The sequence below is a fragment of the Esox lucius genome, chromosome 20 (genome assembly GCF_011004845.1).
Source record: "Esox lucius isolate fEsoLuc1 chromosome 20, fEsoLuc1.pri, whole genome shotgun sequence".
Taxonomy (NCBI): domain Eukaryota; kingdom Metazoa; phylum Chordata; class Actinopteri; order Esociformes; family Esocidae; genus Esox; species Esox lucius.
Window position 1 is genome coordinate 17,445,072 of NC_047588.1, and position 20,601 is coordinate 17,465,672.

At 38.8% G+C, this 20,601-nt stretch overlaps 2 protein-coding genes across 4 annotated transcripts in view; both read left to right on the top strand.

The window, feature by feature from the left end:
• The window catches only part of LOC105019155 (CREB-regulated transcription coactivator 2), a 25,224-nt gene extending 18,357 nt beyond the window's left edge, over positions 1 to 6,867 (top strand). Inside the window, exon 13 of the mRNA XM_010885101.4 lies at positions 6,644 to 6,867. Within this exon, the coding sequence (XP_010883403.1) occupies positions 6,644 to 6,843 (200 nt within the window). The 3' untranslated portion in view covers positions 6,844 to 6,867. The remainder of the gene's footprint in view (positions 1 to 6,643) is intronic.
• The window catches only part of LOC105019156 (DENN domain-containing protein 4B), a 50,833-nt gene continuing 37,056 nt past the window's right edge, over positions 6,825 to 20,601 (top strand). For 2 of the 3 annotated variants that reach the window (XM_010885102.5, XM_020041099.3), the window contains exon 1: positions 6,825 to 6,905. In XM_010885102.5, coding sequence (XP_010883404.5) covers positions 6,880 to 6,905 — 26 coding nt within the window. In that variant the 5' untranslated portion in view covers positions 6,825 to 6,879. Of the gene's footprint in view, positions 6,906 to 15,173; positions 15,538 to 20,601 lie in introns of those variants that run through there. The other variant, XM_010885103.5, reaches the window with a different exon arrangement.

Sequence of the window (20,601 nt, forward strand, 5' to 3'; positions counted from 1 at the left end):
CTGCTGATGTAAAAAGGGCTTTATAAATACATTTAATTGATTGATTGGCATAACCAGATTAGTGACCAATGAAGCACTAGCAGAGGTGGAAAATGTACAAAGTGAAAGTACTCGCTGTGTTCACCAGTTTTGGGAAGTTCCTAATTTAGAGCAAAATGATCAGAGGAACAGAGTTCATAACTAACCAGTGACATTAAGTGGACATTTACACACATTTTACACATTACCACTTTTGATTTAATTGATCTTTGGTTAACTCCCTTTACCTGGTTATTTAGATCGTAATTAGATACTTCCCTAAAGTGGTGAACACAGCCGATCCCAGTACTCATAATCTGTAATTTTTCCACCTCTGTGCGCAGTTTAATTTTCTCTGGTTTTGGTTGGTTAAAAGAGTATATCTACGATATTAGCCAATCCATATAAAATGTGATTTAGTTGCCTACTATTGACGCATCTTTCTCAGAACAATGCTAAGCGATAGGCCTACCTGGTGTTGTATCTTTTTCAGGCAGGAATTGTTTAGAATATTAGGCAACTATTTGTTAGTTAGCTGTAACATGGGGCTGCCTTCAAGATAAAATATTATATGGAATTTATCACAATATTTGAGTAGAAAAGGTTATGTCAGGAAGCCCTCTGCCAAAGGATGATGATTTGCATTTGATGCAGCCACCTCAACTTCATACAGGTTGGCCAAGTGATTATGCTTGCTTTGCATCTCAGAAAACTGCGTTCATTAGTTACCATTGGCTGCTGACAACATTGACATTTTGCTAAGAGTGCAGGTGTATAATCACATTTTATTTCTTTAATTTGCGTTTTGAAAATCCATTGCTGGTGGCCATAATAATTGCAGGTTATGTTTGCGCGGGTGAAACTTATTTGTGTGCCATTCCACTGAATCTGTGCCATTTGAATGTTGTAACTTTTCAAAATTAAACTTCATTATTTTTATTTTTTCAGCACTGTATTTAATAACACACGTTTAACTATTCAAAATGTGTTAAGATCAATCTCAGGCAATTGTATTTATTTTTTAACAAGGTTTCTTAATGGAAAGTTGCATTTTTCTCAGTCCTGTTACCAAAACTCTTAGAACTTTTTCCCACTAGTTTCTTTGTTTTTCCCTCAAATAGGGTATTTCTTTCCCTCAAAGAGGGTATATATCTTTTGCTAAAAAGTAACAATATATGCAGGCGAAATGTTGTTTTAAAAACAACAAGCCATTTTTTTTTCATAAGGGAGACCCCAACCTCAATATTTTAAAAAATCTATCATGTGCTTTATCATGCAACTGTTTAAATGATGGGCCAAACATAATTGAAAAATAAGTTGTTTATCTTTATTCTGTTTAATAAAAAAACAAGTAACAGGAATGAACATTGAGTAACAGGAATCAGTGCTTGTCTGTGTGAGTAAGTTGATGTCACACAAATTCCTTCAAATAAACAGATAAAACTGAGGTTATTATATTTGGCAAAAAATACCTTAGTCTAAATAGCAATATAAAAGCAGTAACAATTGTGTGTGCATGCTTTTGCAAGAGTGTGTGTATGTGAGTGTGTGCTTATGGGACTGCTTCTTCCCTAAATAGTTCTTGCATAGTTTTGAGCTGTGTTTTGGGTCATTGTCCTGTTGTAGGAGGAAATTGTCTCCGATCAAGTGCTGTCCACAGGGTATGGCATGGCATTGCAAAATGGAGTGATAGCCTTCCTTCAAGATCCCCTTTGCCCTTTACTAAACTCCAACTTTACTACCACCAAAGCACCCCCAGACTATCACATTGCATCCACCATGCTTGACAGATGGTGTCAAGCCCTCCTCCAGCATCTTTTCATTTGGTCTGCGTCTCACGAATGTTGTTCTTTGTCCATAACTTTTTCCGTTCTTCCGCTGTCCAGTGTCTTTGTTCTTTTGTCCATCTTAATCATTGATTTTAATTGGCCATTCTGAGATATGGCTTTTTCTAGAAGACCAGCCTTCCAGAGTTGCCTCTGCACTGTTGTCATTGTGTCTGGTGTTTTGAGGGTGCTATTTAATGAAGTTGCCAGTTGAGGACCTGTGAGGTGTATTTTTCTCAATCTAGATGCTCTAATGTATTTGTCCACTTGCTCTGTTGTGCACCAGGGCCTCCCACTCCTCTTTCCATTTTGCTTAGAGACAGTTTGTGCTGTTCTTTGAAGGGTGGGAGTAGTACACAGCATTGTACGAGATCTTCAGTTTCTTGGCAATTCCTCTCATGGAATAGCCATAATTTCTCAGAGAATGTTTCAGAAGAAAGTTATTTGTTTCTGGACATTTTGAGCCAGTAATCGAACCCACAATTGCTTGTTCCCAAGCTCAGGACCCTGGGTCTTAACACTTCCCTTTGCAACTGGATTCTGGACTTCCTGACGAGCAGACCCCAGTTGGTGAGAATGGGCAACTTCTCCTCTTATGCACTGACCCTGAGCATCAGAGCCCCTCAGAGCACACAACTCTAATGTCATCCTTAAGTTTGCGGGCGACACCACCATCATGTTTCTCATCTGCCCAAACTGCCCAAAAGTGCCTACACTTCCTGACTCAACTTAAGATGTTTTGCATGTCTGCAAAAACTCTCACCAACTTTGACAGGTGCACCATTGAGAGCATTACTACCTCGTACGGCAGCTGCTCCGCTGCTGATAGCAAGTTGGCAGCCGATGATGCGCTCTGCAATCTCCCTTTTGTGCAGGGCATCTACAATACACAATGCTTTAGGAAAACACAGAACATCATAAAAGACTACAGCCACTCAGGCTATGGTCTGTTCACACTGATGCCGTCTGGTAGATGTTACCAGAGCATTAGGGCATGCACTTCCTGAGTTTTTTCCAGGAAACAAAGTTTCTCAACTAGCAACATTTATCTGTTGATCACATGAACACTTCATATGCTCTGGTCACTTTCTATGTACATTTAGTGTATATAAGCACATTTCGTGTATCCATTTCTATGCACTACTACACTTTTATTTATAATATTTAAGATTCCTTTTCATATTGTCCATATTTCCATTTCAACATTCTCTGGAATTGCTGCTAGTTTCTGTTATGTATATTTTTGCCATTATTTGTGCTTAATATATTTCTTAATGCCAACTGCTTAGATGTCGCATACCATATCAAAATAATTTCACTGTTCAGAATGACGATGTTATTCAGTGCATCTGACAAATTAAAATACTTAGACTTTGACATTGATTCTCCAGATACTCAACTACACTAAAGGACAGTTTTATTGCATCTTTAATCAGCACAACAGTTTTCATCTGTGCTAACATAATTGCAAATGGTTTTCTAATGATCAATTAGCTTTTTAAAAATATCAACTTGAATTAGCAAACAATGTGCCATTGGAACACAGGACTGATGGTTGCTGATAACGGGCTTCAGGACGCCTATATAGATATTCCATTAAAAATCAGCTGTTTGCAGCTACAATAGTCTTTTACATTAACAATGTCTAAACTTTATTTCTGATCACTTTGATGATCAGAAAAATATGCTTTTCTTTTGAAAACAAGGACATTTTTAAGTGACCCCAAACTTTTGAACAGTAGTGTATATACCAGACACATTTCAACTGGCTATTTCATTCAAACTTCTCACTCCTGTGACTTTTATTCAGTCCTGTTACCCTTCATATGAGTAACAGGACTGATATTAACAGGACTGAGTTTTTAGCATAACATTAGCAAATACATGAATTGTAGCCACGTGGCATCAATGATAGTATCATGAGAAGGCTTAGCACCTTCAAGTGGTTTCCAAAACTGTCTTAAAAAAAAAACCAACATAACATAACTGTTGAGATTGACATTCTCAGACATACTTACAATATGATAATAAAATACAGAAAAAATAGTGTGAGAACCAACTTTTGGTCTTCCCATGGCATTCAGGAGACTCAAATGATGCTACTTCCAGTTGCTAATGTGTCTTGTGGAATGTCCCACATTTTCATAACGGGGATTGTGTCAGGGTAACAGGACTGAGTGAAAACCTGGTGACATGACAATGTGTTTTTATTTTAGCTAACATTATGAGAATATTTTTTTTTGGCCAAATTAGAAATAGTCACACAAAACAAAAATAAGATTCCTGAAGGATTCTAATCATTATATTTCATGGTGAAGGGTAGTGTCAGAGTGGGGACTAGCTAAAATCTATTTTTTGCTGTGTTCTAGGTAGTTTTTATTAAGATCATCAAATTGCAATTAGGACAAAGTGCAGGACAATTTGCTTGATAATATAATGGTTAAAACAGAGACTTTTCATGCATATTTATGCATGTAATGGCCTGGGGACTGAAAAGGCACCGATTCGGCGGAATGGCCCTTGTGTGCAGGTGTTTGTTTACGATTGCGAACGTACAGTAGCGTGCCTGGGGTTTCTGCAACGTTTTGACAATGTTGGTGACTGTGGAGCAAAACATCAGACTACTTTAGATTTAGTGTATTCGCCAAAAGCTACAGATATGGTTTTTATTTACAATGTCAGTATCTTTTTCGAAATAATTTGACGTTTTTTCATTTTTTTTAAGCACAAATAGCAGAATAGGCTAACACATTCTTAGATTTGGGGTTATGTTCAGATAAAAATTCTGGAAGATCAGGGGTTATTGGATTGACTGAATATCTGACCTTTAACATGTAACGTAGAGATGTATCCCAATCATATTGAAGTAGAAAGCAATGGTTTATACCGATCAGCCATAACATTATGACCACTGACACGTCAGGTGAATAACACTGTTAATTTTGTTATCATGGCACCTGTCAGTGAGTGGGATATAGCAAGTGAACATTCTGTCTTCAAAGTTGATGTGTTAGAAGGAGGAAAATGGGCAGGTGTAAAGGTTCTGAGCAACTTTGACAAGGGCCTAATTGTGATGGCTAGACAACTGGGTCAGAGCATCTCCAAAACTGCAGCCCTTGTAGGGTGTTCCTGGTCTGCAGTGGTCAGTACCCATCAAAAGTGGTCCATGGAAGGAAAAGTGGTGAACTGGCGACAGGGTCATTGGTGGCCAATGCTCATTGATTCTCATGGGGAGCGAAGGCTGGCCCGTGTGGTCCGATCTAACAGAAGAGCTACTGTAGCTCAAATTGCTGAAAAAGTTAATGCTGTTACTGATAGAAAGGTGTCAGAACACACAATGCATCGCAGTTTGTTGCGTATGGGGCTGCGTAGCCGCAGACCAGTCAGGGTGCCCAATGCTGACTCCTGTCCACTGCTGAAAGCACCTACAATGGGCACGTGAGCATCAGAATTGGACCACGGAGCAATGGAAGAAGGTGAATCATGAATCATGTTTCCTTTTTACATCACATGGATGGCCTGGTGCGTGTGCGGCGCTTACCTGGAGAACACACGGCACCAGGGTGCACTATGAGAAGAAGGCAAGCTGGCAGAGGCACTTTGATGCTTTAGGCAATGTTCTGCTGGTAAAACTTGGGTCCTGCCATTCATGTGGATGTTACTTTGACACGTACCAACTACTTGAGCATTGTTACAGACCAGGGATGGGCAACTTGGATGGTGGTGGGGGCCGCAGAATGTATGTACTGGTCATCAGGGGGCCGCAGATTAACTTGGAACACACACACGTCCATGTATTGTATGTATTTATTAACCCTTTGAACACTATAGGTTTTTTGGCAGTTTTTTTATTACAGATACTTCTGTAATAGGTATCAAGTGTTTTATGGCTCAAACGGCACACTCTCAGCTACACTCTCAGAAAGACATCACAACATCTTTGTGATGGCCCTGAAATTACTGTTTTATATGTAAACAGATAGACTTGAAATCATTCCCGAAATCAATTTAATTTTTTGTTTCCAGAATAGATTTTGGTTCCAACAAATTTAAGGTCAAACATGATATATATTTTTTACATTTTGTTTTGTGTATATATCCATTTACTGTTTTCTAAATTCATCTGAGGGCTGCACAAATAGGGGATGGGGGCCCAATGTGGGCTGCCAGTTGCCCATGCCTGTTCCAGACGATGTGCACCCATTCATGGCAACGGTATTCCCTGATGGCATTGGCCTCTTTCAGCAGGATAATACGCCCTGCCACAATGCAAAAATGGTTCAGGAATGGTTTGAGGGACACAACAATGAGTTCAAGGTGTTGCCTTGGCCTCAAAATTCCCCAGATCTCAATCCAATTGAGCATCTGAGGGATGTGCTGGACAAATGGGTCCGATCCATGGATGCCCCAACTCGCATATTACAGGATTTAAAGGATGTGCTGCTAACGTCTTGGTGCCAGATACCACAGCACACCTTCAGAGGTCTAGTGGAGTCCATGCCTTGGCGGGTCAGGGCTGTTTTGGCGGCAAAAGGGAGACTTACACAATATTAGGCAGGTGTTCATAATGTTATGGTTGATCGTGTAGAAAACCTTTCCCAAGGCACGGTACATAACCCGTAAGGTAAAATGAAATACAGTTTTTGGCCAGCTATGTGAATAAAAGGTGTTGGTTTGGTTCATGTTGGGGACACCCATTTGAAAATGTATACATGCATGACTGTTGCTTTGGATAAAAGCATCTGTCAAATGGTATGTATTGTTACATATGTATTATTGTATTTTTCTGTATTTACTAGGAGACTCTCCACCTGGCCTTTCTAAGGAGATCGCCAGTGCTCTGTCCCATGTGCCTGGGTTTGAATTAGACTCATTTGCACTTGATGACCCCCTCAGGATGGACCCTCTGGCCCTTGAGGGGTTAGGCATGTTGGACGGAGACCTCATGCTGGCTGACCCTGCCGTTGAAGACTCCTTTCGCTCCGACCGCCTCAAGTGACCCCTTTTGAAGTGGACAAGGAGAAATGAGTGTTGGATGTACACCAGGCTGAGGTGGAACAGGTGGGGTTGAACCCTGATTTGCTTCCACCTTCTTGGCAATTGTCTAACCACAGGGTCTACACATAAAAGTACATGTGGGATCTATTGGATTGTCTACTAAAGGAGTCTCTGACTTTGGTTCTGGAGATAGTACTGAGTAATTAACAAAAATCTTTGGTTATTCCTTTTGATTATTAATTAACTAATTCAACAGATCTTTGTTCCCTTAGTTGCAATCCATTTACAGTGCCATTCAATAGTTTGGACACCTACTCATTCAAGGGTATTTCTTTATATTTACTATTCTCCACATTGTAGAATATTAGTGAAGACAAAACTATGAAATAGCATATGGCAGGGCTTGACAATACCAATGGCCCTGGGCCAGTATAAAGTCAAGTCGGGACTAATAAAACTAGCAAGTCACTGTCCCGATCGGGCCATTGTAAAAAAGAATGGCATTAAAAATCCTCCAGTTGTTTTGTAATCTGGCATGCACAAATAACAACCTTGCTGCTCTTTGCACGCGCTATTGGTCAATTGAGTTGAGTAGTGATGTGACCCGTGGCTGTCTGGTATTGTTTTTCAATAAAACATTTAAAAACTCAAACGAGTCACTCAAATGAAGAAGGCAGCGAAGGATAACTACGAGTCCCTGACCAGCCATGCCAATAACAAACAGCACCTGGTCTGCACGACAGCCAAGCGGTGGCTGACAATCCATCTTCAGAGCCCTTGACCATACTAGTCAGGAATTTAGATGCAGATGTCCATTGGGTGATTGCACAATACCTAGTAACTAAGATGGACCAGCCATTCACCTTGTTCCCCTGGGGATTAATGTCTGTGATTTGTTTAAAAGTCTAGTGTTTTGTTGACTGTTATTTTATAATTAGAAATTAGATGAAAGTAAAAATATAAAACATTTTTGTTTTATATATTCAGAATGCATTTCATTAAGGATTAAATATGTTAATAAGTAACAAAAGTATGTGATTATATGTTGTAATGCTGAGGAAATACAGATTTTGGAAGGAGGGATAGTAAGTTTCAAAAGATATATAACGTTGATCCTTGTATGGAATCAAGAAGTAACTTAAAAGGTGTGAAATAGATCAAAATGCATTTCATATTTTAGATTCTTCAAGGTAGCCACCCTTTGCTTTGTTAACAGCTGTGCACACTTTGCATTCTCTCAACCAGTTTCATGAGGTAGTCACCTGGACAGCATTTCACTTAACAGATATGCCTTGATAAAAGTGGAATGTCCTTCTTGTGTTGTGTTGTGACATGGTAGGGTTGGTATACAGAATACAATCATTGTCTATTGTAGTAGTCCATATTATGGCAAGAACAGCTCAAATAAGTAAAGAGAAATAATACACCATCATTACTTTAAGACATGAAGGTCAGTCGATCTGCAAAATTTCAAGAACCTTTAAGAAAGTTTCTTCAAGTGCAGTCGCAAAAACTATCAAGCTGTATGATGAAACTGGCTGTCACAGGGACTGCCAGAGGAAAGGAAGACCCAGAATTAACTCTGCTGCAGAGAATAAGATCATTAGAGTTACAAATCAGAAAATTGTCGATTAACTGCACCTCAGATTGCAGCCCGAATAAATGTTTTACAGAGTTCAAGTAACAGACAAGGGGTAACTGAAGAATCTAAAATATAAATATATTTAGATTTTTTTTTTGTTTGTACAGGATTCCAAATGTGTTATTTTATAGTTTTGATGTCTTCAAAAGTTAAAATATAGAAATACCCTTGGTTGAGGTGTCCAAACTATTGACTGGTATTGTATGTTTTTGTGAGCTTTATATGCTGTATGAAAAATTGGTCCAGACATAAAGTTAGGTATTGGGCTTTACGTGTAAAGTAGAGCAACCACGCTGTGTGTGAGTGTTATAAAATACAGTTATTAAATATTGACGCTTCAAATAATGTCTGCATTACCAGGTGCTCATCGAATCGAGATGATATAATAATGACTTCAATTAAATAATTGTTGACACTGCTGTATTGGGCAGTCGTTCTCATTAAGGGGTCTTATTGGCCTACTGTATTCTGTATTGTTACAACACTCAATCCACTGTCAGAAAAAGGGTGGTTATACAGTGGGGAGAACGGGGAGAAAGTATTTGATACACTGTCGATTTAGCAGGTTTTCCCACTTACAAAGCATGTAGAGGTCTGTAATTTTAATCATAGGTACTCTTCAACTGTGAGTGACGCAATCTAAAACTAAAATCCAGAAGATTACATTGTATGATTAAGTAATTAATTTGCATTTTATTGCATGACATAAGTATTTGATACATCAGAAAAGCTGAACTTAATATTTGGTACAGAAACCTTTGTTTGCAATTACAGACATATGTTTCCTGTAGTTCTTGACCAGGTTTGCACACACTGCAGCAGGGATTTTGTCCCACTCCTCCATACAGACCTTCTCCAGATCCTTCAGGTTTCGGGGCTGTCGCTGGGCAATACGGACTTTCAGCTCCCTCCAAAGATTTTCTATTGGGTTCAGGTCTGGAGACTGGCTAGACCACTCCAGGACATAAAGATGCTTCTTACGGAGCCACTCCTTAGTTGCCTTGGCTGTGTGTTTTGGGTCGTTGTCATGCTGGAAGACCCAGCCACGACCCATCTTCAATGCTCTTACTGAGGGAAGGAGGTTGTTGGCCAAGATCTCGCGATACATAGCCCCATCCATTCTCCCCTCAATACAGTGCAGTCGTCCTGTCCCCTTTGCAGAAAAGCATCCCCAAAGAATTGTCTCCACCTCCATGCTTCACGGTTGGGATGGTGTTCTTGGGGTTGTACTCATCCTTCTTCCTCCAAACACGGCGAGTGGAGTTTAGACCAAAAAGCTCTACTTTTGTCTCATCAGACCACATGACCTTCTCCCATTCCTCCTCTGGATCATCCAGATGGTCATTGGCAGACGGGCCTGGACATGCGCTGGCTGGAGCAGGGGGACCTTGCGTGCACTGCATGATTTTAATCCATGACGGCGTAGTGTTACTAATGGTTTTCTTTGAGACTGAGGTCCCAGCTCTCATCAGGTCATTGACCAGGTCCTGCTGTGTAGTTCCTGGCTGATCCCTCACCTTCCTCATGATCATTGATGCCCCACAAGGTGAGATCTTGCATGGAGCCCCAGACCGAAGGAGATTGACCGTCATCTTGAACTTCTTCCATTTTCTAATAATTGCGCCAACAGTTGTTGCCTTCTCACCAAGCTGCTTGCCTATTGTCCTGTAGCCCATCCCAGCCTTGTGCAGGTCTCCAATTTTATCCCTGATGTCCTTATACAGCTCTCTGGCCTTGGCCATTGTGGAGAAGTTGGAGTCTGTTTGATTGAGTGTGTGGACAGGTGTCTTTTATACAGGTAACGTGTTCAAACAGGTGCAGTTAATACAGGTAATGAATGGAGAACAGGAGGGCGTCTTAAAGAAAAACTAATAGGTCTGTGAAAGCCGGAATTCTTACTGGTTGGTAGGTGATCAAATACTTATGACATGCAATAAAATGCAAATTAATTATTTAAAATTCATATTGTGATTTTCTGGATTTTTGTTTTAGATTCCGTCTCTCACAGTTGAAGTGTATCAATGATAAAAATGACAGACCTCTACATGCTTCGAAAGTAGGAAAACTTGCTAAATCGGCAGTGCATCAAATACTTGTTCTCCCCACTGTAGGTGGGACGAAGGATGCCTAGTCTGAGAGGAGAGTAAGACGGACTCTCAGCCTAATATCGGATTTCTTGAAGTAGACTGAACGGGAAAGTGCTGAACTTAAATTTAGTGTCTGGCAGGGACTGCAGTCCACCCTGCAAATAACTTGAATGTAATAATTTCATAATGCATTTAATGATAAAACATACTGTATGAATCAAAACAGTCATTGAAAATCTAGATAAAAAAAAAATAATCAAATAAAATCCCAATTGACCTCAAAAAGCAGGGTCAACAGAGCTGCAGGCTGTTCTTTCACCATTTGAATATTAAGTGTGTTAGTGCTGGGCTTAAAAATCAGCTTGCATACTCTATCTCCAGAACCAGAGTTAGAGGCCCCTGGTCCAATGGGGGCCTCATCACATGGTGCCTCTGTAAGGTGGTGGGTTGTTTCAGGTTTTGTTGATGGAACCGAAATGTCAGCGTTGGAGCAAGCTCATTCAAGGTTCTTTCTGCTTCATTCAGGCACTTATTGGAATAAATGCACTTGTGATGCTTGAGTAAAGCTAAGAAAATAGATAATGTAGGCATTTGCTTGTACAAGTCTTATCTGCATGTTAACAAATGCACTTCGGCTAATGCAACATACAGGGACCACGCATGTGTAGCTTTATGTGAAGAGGTCGCTTACACTTGAAAATGCCATCTTAAAATCCATACAATATGCATTCCATAAACCTGGACTTTTCCAACTGGGTTTTTGGCTTTCTGTTTGTGTTCCATTATTCCCAAGCCAATATAGGGAGGCTGGTATGTAAGCCAAGTTCAACATAAATTTACTGCAAGGGACATATATTTGGCTATATTTGGATTCCATCAGTCCAACCAGCGACTTTGTAACCAATAGTGGCCAACTGACATTAGTTTCAAAGTTAATGTAAGTTTGGTAAAAGGTAATTCAGTGGTGGACCTTGCTGAAAAAAAGCGGTTTACTTGACATGTTAACAAGACCATTTGCATGTCTGCATGTCAGCATCTGTGCAAGAGTATTACAGTGTTCCTGATTAGTTTATTAAATATCTTTCATATGTTGAAGTCTGTTTGGTAAACGCTAATATTTTGATGGAACAGCATAAAAAAAATGACAATCTACCAATCAATATTAATTATAGCAGATACATCCTTATATTGAACTAAATAGTTTTAAAAATTCCCAACTCCATCTCTATGCCCAAACATGGCAGCTGATGTTGCCATTGTGACGATTTCTTCTGTACCATTGATCTATATACTTCAGCTGAGTACCTTTTGCTATTCACCGCCCTTTGTGCCTGCTATACAGCTAGCTCCCCCTTAGATTAGACCAGGGCTGGCCAACCCTGTTCCTGGAGAGCCACAGTCCTGTAGGTTTTCTCTTCAGTCTCATTTGTGACTAACCTGAGTCTGCTTTTCATCCAACTACTAATTAGAATCAGGTGTGCTGAATAGTTGGAGAGAGAACCTATAGGACTGTGGCTCTCCAGGAACAGGGTTGGCCAGCCCTGGATTAGACTTACCCTCTTCTGCACATTCCCTTTAAAGTAGCTTTGGACTTAGTTTGTTTTTAATTGTGTGCTATTCACAAAGTATATGCCTTCTATTGAGAGATTTATAAAAATTTAAAAAAGCATACTTTTTTTTTTTCCAATTATGTTTTACCATTGCGCAATTTTAACTGCTAGCACTATCTTAAGGTCTTGGAGCTTTAGTGTCTGTTTTTAGTCAGGTAATCCTAGCCACTGTGATTGACACCTCTAGTGCCATGTTGATGTGCTAGTTTGAACTAGGAAACTGACATTTCTGAGTTGGTTATTGGTTGAAAGTTTCCCACTTTGTAATGGTTGAATTTAGCACCAATTGTGTTACTACAATCAGTTAGCCAGTCTGGCATTTCTGAGTTTTTTAGTTCCAGTTAGCACTTAACGCGGCACACCCCCTCTAAACCTGCCTGCACTTGCTGCAAGTGTCCTGCCAGGGCAAGGGCCATATCCAGATTATAGTATCATATTTTTATGTAACAAAGTAGTTACTAATATGAAGATGTTTTATTTTTAATCAACAGTGGTCTGTATGTATATAAATGTATAAATAACTATGAAAATATATTTAAGAAGAGAAGCCTTTTAGTTCCACAAAACCCTGAAAGTTGTTGCGTGATTTGAAAAGCAACAGGTTCTGAACGTGTCCATTTGCTATGTAAGATGTTGTGTGTCTTGTGTGATCGTTGGGGAAATCTTCAATCCATTTACTGGCATTTTTATCCTTCATTTAGTATTTGTATCATACTGTTGTTGTGAAAAGACAATATTTTTCTTTTTAGCTTTTCATCTCTTAAATTGTCATCATTGCTTTGGTGAAGTTTGATATATATACAGTAGGTGTCTATTATGTAAGGGCTACTGTTTGATAGTCACAGCAACCGGAAGTTGGAGCACTTAAGATCATATCATTTAAATTTTCCAAGAACACGGATTATGAAAATCTGTTCTTCCCATTGTGTACAGAAGAGGCCATGTTTAAGTCTTTACAAAACACGTGTTGCAATATGAGTTAGAATGCTGTATGCAACTGTTACATTAGGGATCGAAAACATCCACTCTATTAGAATGTATAGCTTTCCGAAGTTGTGCTAACATAGTTTAATGCCCTTATTGTCAGATATTGAAGTAAGCTTTTACTACACTGATCATATAGGCCAAATTTAAAATGTCTTTGTGGTAGTTGACATGTTTTGAGTATCAAGCCATACACTAATGCCGCCTATCCAACAGTAATGTAGTGGCTTTCCAAAGTCTCACCTTACCACAGTGAGCTAATGTTCCATCACTGTATTTTTTGCTTTTTATTATTAGGCAGATGGTATTGTTAAGACTGGGATCGTTTTGATGAAGCATAATAATGCATTTCCGTTTTAGTTTCTTATGAGGAGAGGTAAAAAAAAAAAGCAGAGCCAGTCAGCGCAAAATATGTTGAAAGTGTTACAAGTTTGTCTGCATTGCTTATTCTTGTGTTCCCTATTTTCTGTGACCAGTTCCCTGTATTTTCTTATTTTGTTTAATACTGCACCAAGGACCATTCCCAACCTAAACTGAAATTATATTTTTTTGTGATATTTCAATTGATATGTTATATACAGTGGAGATTTGAATGAGGCTTTTTGAATTGGACTGTTGACTGTAATGTTTAAAATGTCTTCATGTCTTGTTTGTTTAAAAGGAATCATAAAGGTGTGGGACATAGTGTTTTGGATTGGGTCTAAAGGGTATTTTGATGAAGTACCAGTTATTTTTAGGGTCAGCGCTGGCAGCTGACTCAAGATGGAATGAATATAATATCCATCTTCACCATTAAAAAAAAAAAAAAAAAAGACTTGAAAAGCAGAAAGTTATTTTATTCTTTTCATCGTTATTCTGCACTTTGTCAGAGAAAATACCAAGAGCTACATTGGTTGTTTTGCTTGTTAGATCAAGTGTGAATTTGCTCAGCCAGTTAACAATGTTATTCCATGCCTCGCCTCATAGAGGTCTGTTGGTCACTTTTGCCAATATTGGCTTGTTAAAATGATCAGGTAATTATCACGTGTATCCTAAAACATTACTGCAAATGTATTTGTACTTTGCAGTTTTTACTTAATTGATAAAAGTAGCAATATTTGCTCATTGTTTTCACCCCTTTGTTAGTGATACCAAGTGAATTTGTCTAACATCATGGCAGTTTTTCACACCTGCAACTGATGTTTCAGCCTCCTGTTATGCAATAACTGTATTTGAATACCCTGCACAGCAAGAACACTGCAGTTGAAAAGCTGCCAGTAGAAGTTGCTGTTGAACAGCGATGAAATAGGGATCAGTCTAAGATGGCCATATTTTTTTTATGTGTTAATTGCTGTGATTAACGGTATTGTTTTTGTTGTACGGTTGTAGTATTTTTTTTTTTTTTTACATTGCTTCATGTTTAGGGTAAAGAACATTTGTATTTTGTGTTTTCAGAGTAATACATGTACATTTTTGTTTAACATGTTTATTTTAAACTTGTAATAACCTGGGAACCGTTGTCTGTAAATAATGTTCCTAAACCATAGGTGCTTCTTAAACCTAACAAGAAAAGATTTTTAAGACGTACCTTCACATTATTTTGCAAAGAAATAAAGCAAAGGAAAAATATTGTCAAACGCTGCAATAGTATCATTTCCGCTTTAACTTGAAGAGATTAACTGGTATCCAGAGGCCGCTCAGCTAAACATAACCCAACAGCTGCACACGGGTAGAGCGGTGTCTCAATATACATGCCGTGGGCCGCGTTCGTCTCCCCAGGCTTTGCAGGCGCAAGACGGACCTTAAAACGTCTGGATAGGTATTTCACGTGTTAGCAAACGACGTGATATGTTTGAACAATTTGTCGGTCGATGACAGCGTTGATGACAAAGCACAAAGATTGGTGAATGCATGTGACGTGTGATAAGCGGAACGCTACAATATTTTTTACCTAATTTCGCCTTTGATTTAACAAAATGTTTTAAATAACGTTACAATTCATATGAAGAGATGGCATGTAGTTACATAAATATTATTTTTTATATATAAATTAGTAAAGAAGCGCACAACCAAGTCTCAAATTGTTAGTGTGTTATCTGTACTGGTAATGGTATATATCGCCTATGGTTATTTGAGAGCGCTTTCTGTTTGTGGTACTGGCACTGCGAAAGCGCTTTAATTTCCTATCTCGACCGAATGAGTTCACAGCTACAGTACCCCTCCTGGCCAGCAAGATCTGAAGCAGACTAACTTACTACACAGACATCTGCACTGGCTCTGAATTAGGAATCGACCTAGTGCACAAAATTCCAAACATGTCCGTTAAATGTCTAAATATGACCTTAGGATGAGATCTAAACTGAGCTATCGGAACTGCCAGCAAGGATTACAAGGTAAGATGTATATATATATGTAGTAGTTGTAATATACCCTAGCGACAATATTTGTTTTTTAGCTAGCTAAGCTAGCTCGCTAGCTGTATAGCTATTGCTAGCCACAGCAGAGAGCATTGCCAAAGATGGCACACAATTCAGTTATCTTTGGTGCGCCAGCGATGACAACTCAAACCGTGACATATAATCTGGCTCGATTTTTTTAAATTATTCGATATGACCAATTTATTCAAAATCTAGTTGTTCGACATTATAAACCAACGTATGTCTGGTCAATGACTACTGTACTGCTGCACTAACAGAATATCAAATGTTCAAATAGAAAAAGCAGAGTGTAGCGGGGTGTCTAACGTAGTTTTCTTTTCTCATGCTGGCTTGTTATCAGGCACAGGTGATGTGCCATCCCTGATTTAAAGAAGTGAAAAGTGTTGGTTTTATTATTGCCTTTAATATCTGTATGCATATATCCCCTGCATGGGTGCTCGCATAGACGTTGATAGACATCGCATCTCTGTTTCTGTCACATTATGGCGCCTGTGGGAGCATGGGCCGCGCCATTGAGAGGTTTTCATTTTGAAGTAGTCACTGTTATTCTTCACAAAGATAAATTATTTTGAAGATCCAACCTAGCAGATTGCTTTAAATGTCTCACCATACTAAAACACGTTTCATCGAAAATGTGTGTTCTATTCCAATAATTTATCTTGGACTGTAATCCAAGAATGATTGGATCTAGCTTGTTGATTGATTCAACAGGAATGGATCATTTTACAAGATACTTTTTATTATGGGTAACCAAGATTACTATCCCTTTGGTTCTTCAGCCTACTCTTTCTTAGGTAGCTCACGTTATTCACCTATTCAATTGATGATTAGTTAAACATGGATGTGCTAGCACAGAAAGATATCAAATACAATGAACCACTGGGGGTCCTTGAGAAGAGCTTTGAGAAGAGCTTGGATAGTAATCTATCGGTGCACACTAACTATTCCAAAAATGTGTGGCCGGTACGGACAATTTACTTTTGAGCACATTTCTGTACATTAACTACGGTTGTAACAATTCATCGTACAACTTTTTGGACTAGGATGCCTTTTGTGCAACATGACTGTGCTTCATCAAGCATTATTCAGCCTCTGCATTATTGAGCATTCAGCATTTTTTGTATCATATTTCAGATTACACAATGATATGAGTGGGCCTCAGAATTGATGGCTCTTTTTTGTCATCATGCTAGAACCTGACATTCTGTGATGTCATATCAGGGAATCTCTTGACTTTGGTCCACTTTTCTACTTTTATTTATTTTTTATTTTTGGCGATGACATTTGGATTTTCTTCCCTTTTTGTGTTAACTTGATTTAGATGTTTCAGCATATTTAATTAATTATTAAATTTGCCTGATTCATCTTGTGACATTATTGGAAAGGGGCGAATTGTAGAGCTGTTTAAATGCTAAAGCTTATATTAAGGGTAAATACGTGTGGACATCTGTAGGCTAAACCTAAGCCAAATGTTTTGGAATTATGTATTATTCCAGTCATGAATGTTCAAGATCCAAAGATGACCTAAGGATGTGATCCAAACTGCACAACGTATTGTAATTGTTTTGTGTTACAAACTTTGTTGAAATGACTCATTTTGTACATTTAAATTAAGCTCAACATTTTGTCCCTACTATCTATAAATGCCCATTTATTTGTTACAGATGTCTTAAGTCTGAACAAACTAAATTAATAAGCCTATGCATTCAACTTGACATGTACTGTAGATGGTCATGTGTGTGGACAATAAGTTGTAGATGTGTGTGGCTGCTTTTTTGTGGTGTACTGAGCTTGCACAAAAAACACAAGGACACTATCTCTATGTATAAATGTTTTGGCCACATGTTTTAATAGGTGTTTTATGATAAGGGTGATTCCATGTGAAGATTACCCTGAGCATCCAAACATTTTGTATTCTGAGATAAAGGTTGAGAAGGATGTTTATTCAAGTTATAAAAAAAATACTTTATCAAATATTCAGGCAAGTGTGTTGGGAGCGTAGGCACATGTAGCCTATATGGCCACCAAAGCATATTCATGTTTTATTGGATATGAAAGTGGTGAAAATAAGAGTTTCTTGCTGAAAGAGCAGTGGATTCAGGTACCTGTAACTTTGTGTTTTACCTGGTCAGTATGCTAAGTGTTCTTGCTCAAGGACAGGAGTACATGGTTTTTCACCTGTCGGCTCAAGGAGATTAGAACAAGCAGCCTTATTTATGCAATTCTATGGTAACATGCCTTCTTTAAATATTTGAAATGAGAACCAAAGTGTGATCATATATTTGGGTAAAGCAATTTACAATATTTGAAAATCTATTTGTGATTTTGTAACTGCTACAGAAGGGTAGAAGATCTCTAATGATCAATTATCCTCTCTAAACCAACGATTCCCAAAAGGTCTCCAGGACTACCATTTAGAGTTGAAAATACCTTGCAACTCATAGTTAGGTCTGGAAATATTTGCACACTGACACAATTTTCGTAATTTTGACTCTGTACACCACCATAACGAATTTGAAATGAAACAACCAAGATGCAAAGTGCAGGCAGTAGAAGGGAATCAGCCCAGCAGCAGGACTGGTATCTGCTCCTTTGTCCAAGGAGGAACAGGAAGAGCACTGCCAGAATGACCTCCAGCAGGCAACTGGTGTGTATGTTTCTGACCAAACTGTCAGAGGGTGGCATGAGGGCCCGGTGTCCTCTAGTGGGACTTGTGCTCATAGCCCAGCACAGTGAAGCTCGATTGACATTTGCCAGAGAACACCAGAATTCTCTTCACAGATGAGAGCAGGTTCACACTAAGCACATGGCAGATGTGAAAAGGTCTGGAGACGCTGTGGTGAATGTTATGCTGCCTGCAACATCATCCAGCATGACCGGTTTGGCGGTGGGTCAGTGATGGTCTGGGGAGGCATTTCCTCAGACACATCGTTAGACCTTACACTGGTACAGTGGGCCCTGAGTGGACAGAGTGTGTAGGCAGTTTCTGGATGACGAAGGCATTGATGCCATTGACTGGCTCCTCATGTTCCCCAGACCTGAATACAATTGAGAAGCTCTGGGACATTATGTATTGCTGCATCCGACGTTGCCAAGTACAAACCCCGATTCCAAAAAAGTTGGGACACTACAAATTGTGAGTAAAAAAGGAATGGAATAATTTACAAATCTCAAACTTATATTTAATTCACAATATAATATAGATAACATATCGAATGTTGAAAGTGAGACATTTTGTAATGTGATGCCAAATATTGGCTCATTTTGGATTTCATGAGAGCTACACATTCCAAAAAAGTTGGGACAGGTAGCAATAAGAGGCCGGAAAGGTTAAATGTACAGATAAGGAACAGCTGGAGGACCAATTTGCAACTTATTATGTCAAGTGGCAACATGATTGGGTAAAAAAAGAGCCTCTCAGAGTGGCAGTGTCTCTCAGAAGACAAGATGGGCAGAGGATCACCAATTCCCCCAATGCTGCGGCGAAAAATAGTGGAGCAATATCAGAAAGGAGTTTCTCAGAGAAAAATTGCAAAGAGTTTGAAGTTATCATCATCTACAGTGCATAATATCAACCAAAGATTCAGAGAATCTGGAGCAATCTCTGTGCGTAAGGGTCAAGGCCGGAAAACCATACTGGATGCCCGTGATCTTCGGGCCCTCAGACGGCACTGCATCACATACAGGAATGATACTGTCATGGAAATCACAACATGGGCTCAGGAATACTTCCAGAAAACATTGTCAGTGAACACAATCCACCGTGCCATTCGCCGTTGCCGGCTAAATCTCTATAGGTCAAAAAAGAAGCTGTATCTAAACAGGATCCAGAAGCGCAGGCGTTTTCTCTGGGCCAAGGATAATTTAAAATGGACTGTGGCAATACACAATACTGAGTCATGTATGTTTTCGTGGAGAACAGGGACATTTCTAAGTGAACAGCAGTGTATCTTGACGCTTAAAATGAAGTAGAAGTAACGTACATTGTGAAAATCTATGTTAAGCACTTACAATAATACAATTTATACTTACACTAAAAGACATTCTAATCATGTACCCCATGCAACCTCCAGGGTTCCGCAGACCACAGGTTGAAAACCCCTGGTAATAATGGAAAATGTAAATCTTAGCAAAAAAGCAACCAAGCATTTTCATTGAAATAGCAATCCATGTTTTCATTTATACTCACAAACAATTGCTAACATGTTAAAAACCAAAAATGCTTGTCCATTTAATTTAACATTAGATTAAATTCAACTTTATTGTCATTGAACAGTACAAGTACAGTACAACGAAATGCAGTTAACATTTAACCAGAAGTGCAAATAGAAGTGGGCAGGATATTTACAAGTTATTTAGTATAGTATACATTACATGTGGAATGTGTAGATGTGCAATGAAGGCAAATACAGTACAAATGGCAATACTAGATGTGCAATGAAGGCAAATAGTGCAGGGCAGATTTATAAGTATTAAGTATAATGTATATACAAGTGGGGAATTAATATCTCTAACTGATGGAATTAGCATAATGTCTCCAGAATGCTAATATTTATAAGTCACATTTTTTTGGGGTATACCCTAAAAGATCCTGACACGTGCCACAAATGTATGTCTATATTTTGTTTTATAACTAACATCAACGTTAGGATTTTTCATGCAAATGTCATGTTCCTAATGCAGGAATTGCTTGTTTCTTACCAGTAACTTGTTAAATGAAGATAAGATGGCTTATGCAATAGAGGAAGTGCGCTGAAAGTTACCTGGCAAGAAATTAGTAGTTCTGCATCTTTCATTTGCTTTTGGCTGGCCTAGTTCTACGCTTCCCCATACTGTCGATAAACAACAAAGTCTTACGTTCTTGGTTGTTCCATATACTCACCAGTCAAATTTTTTTAATTTGTGTAAAGTTAGGTTACCCATAAACAAACTAATTCATCATTCATTTGGCTCATTGTGCAGCAACACATTTTCTCTTGTACTTTTTTGGTCAGCTGAGCATGTTTTGTGGTGATAGAC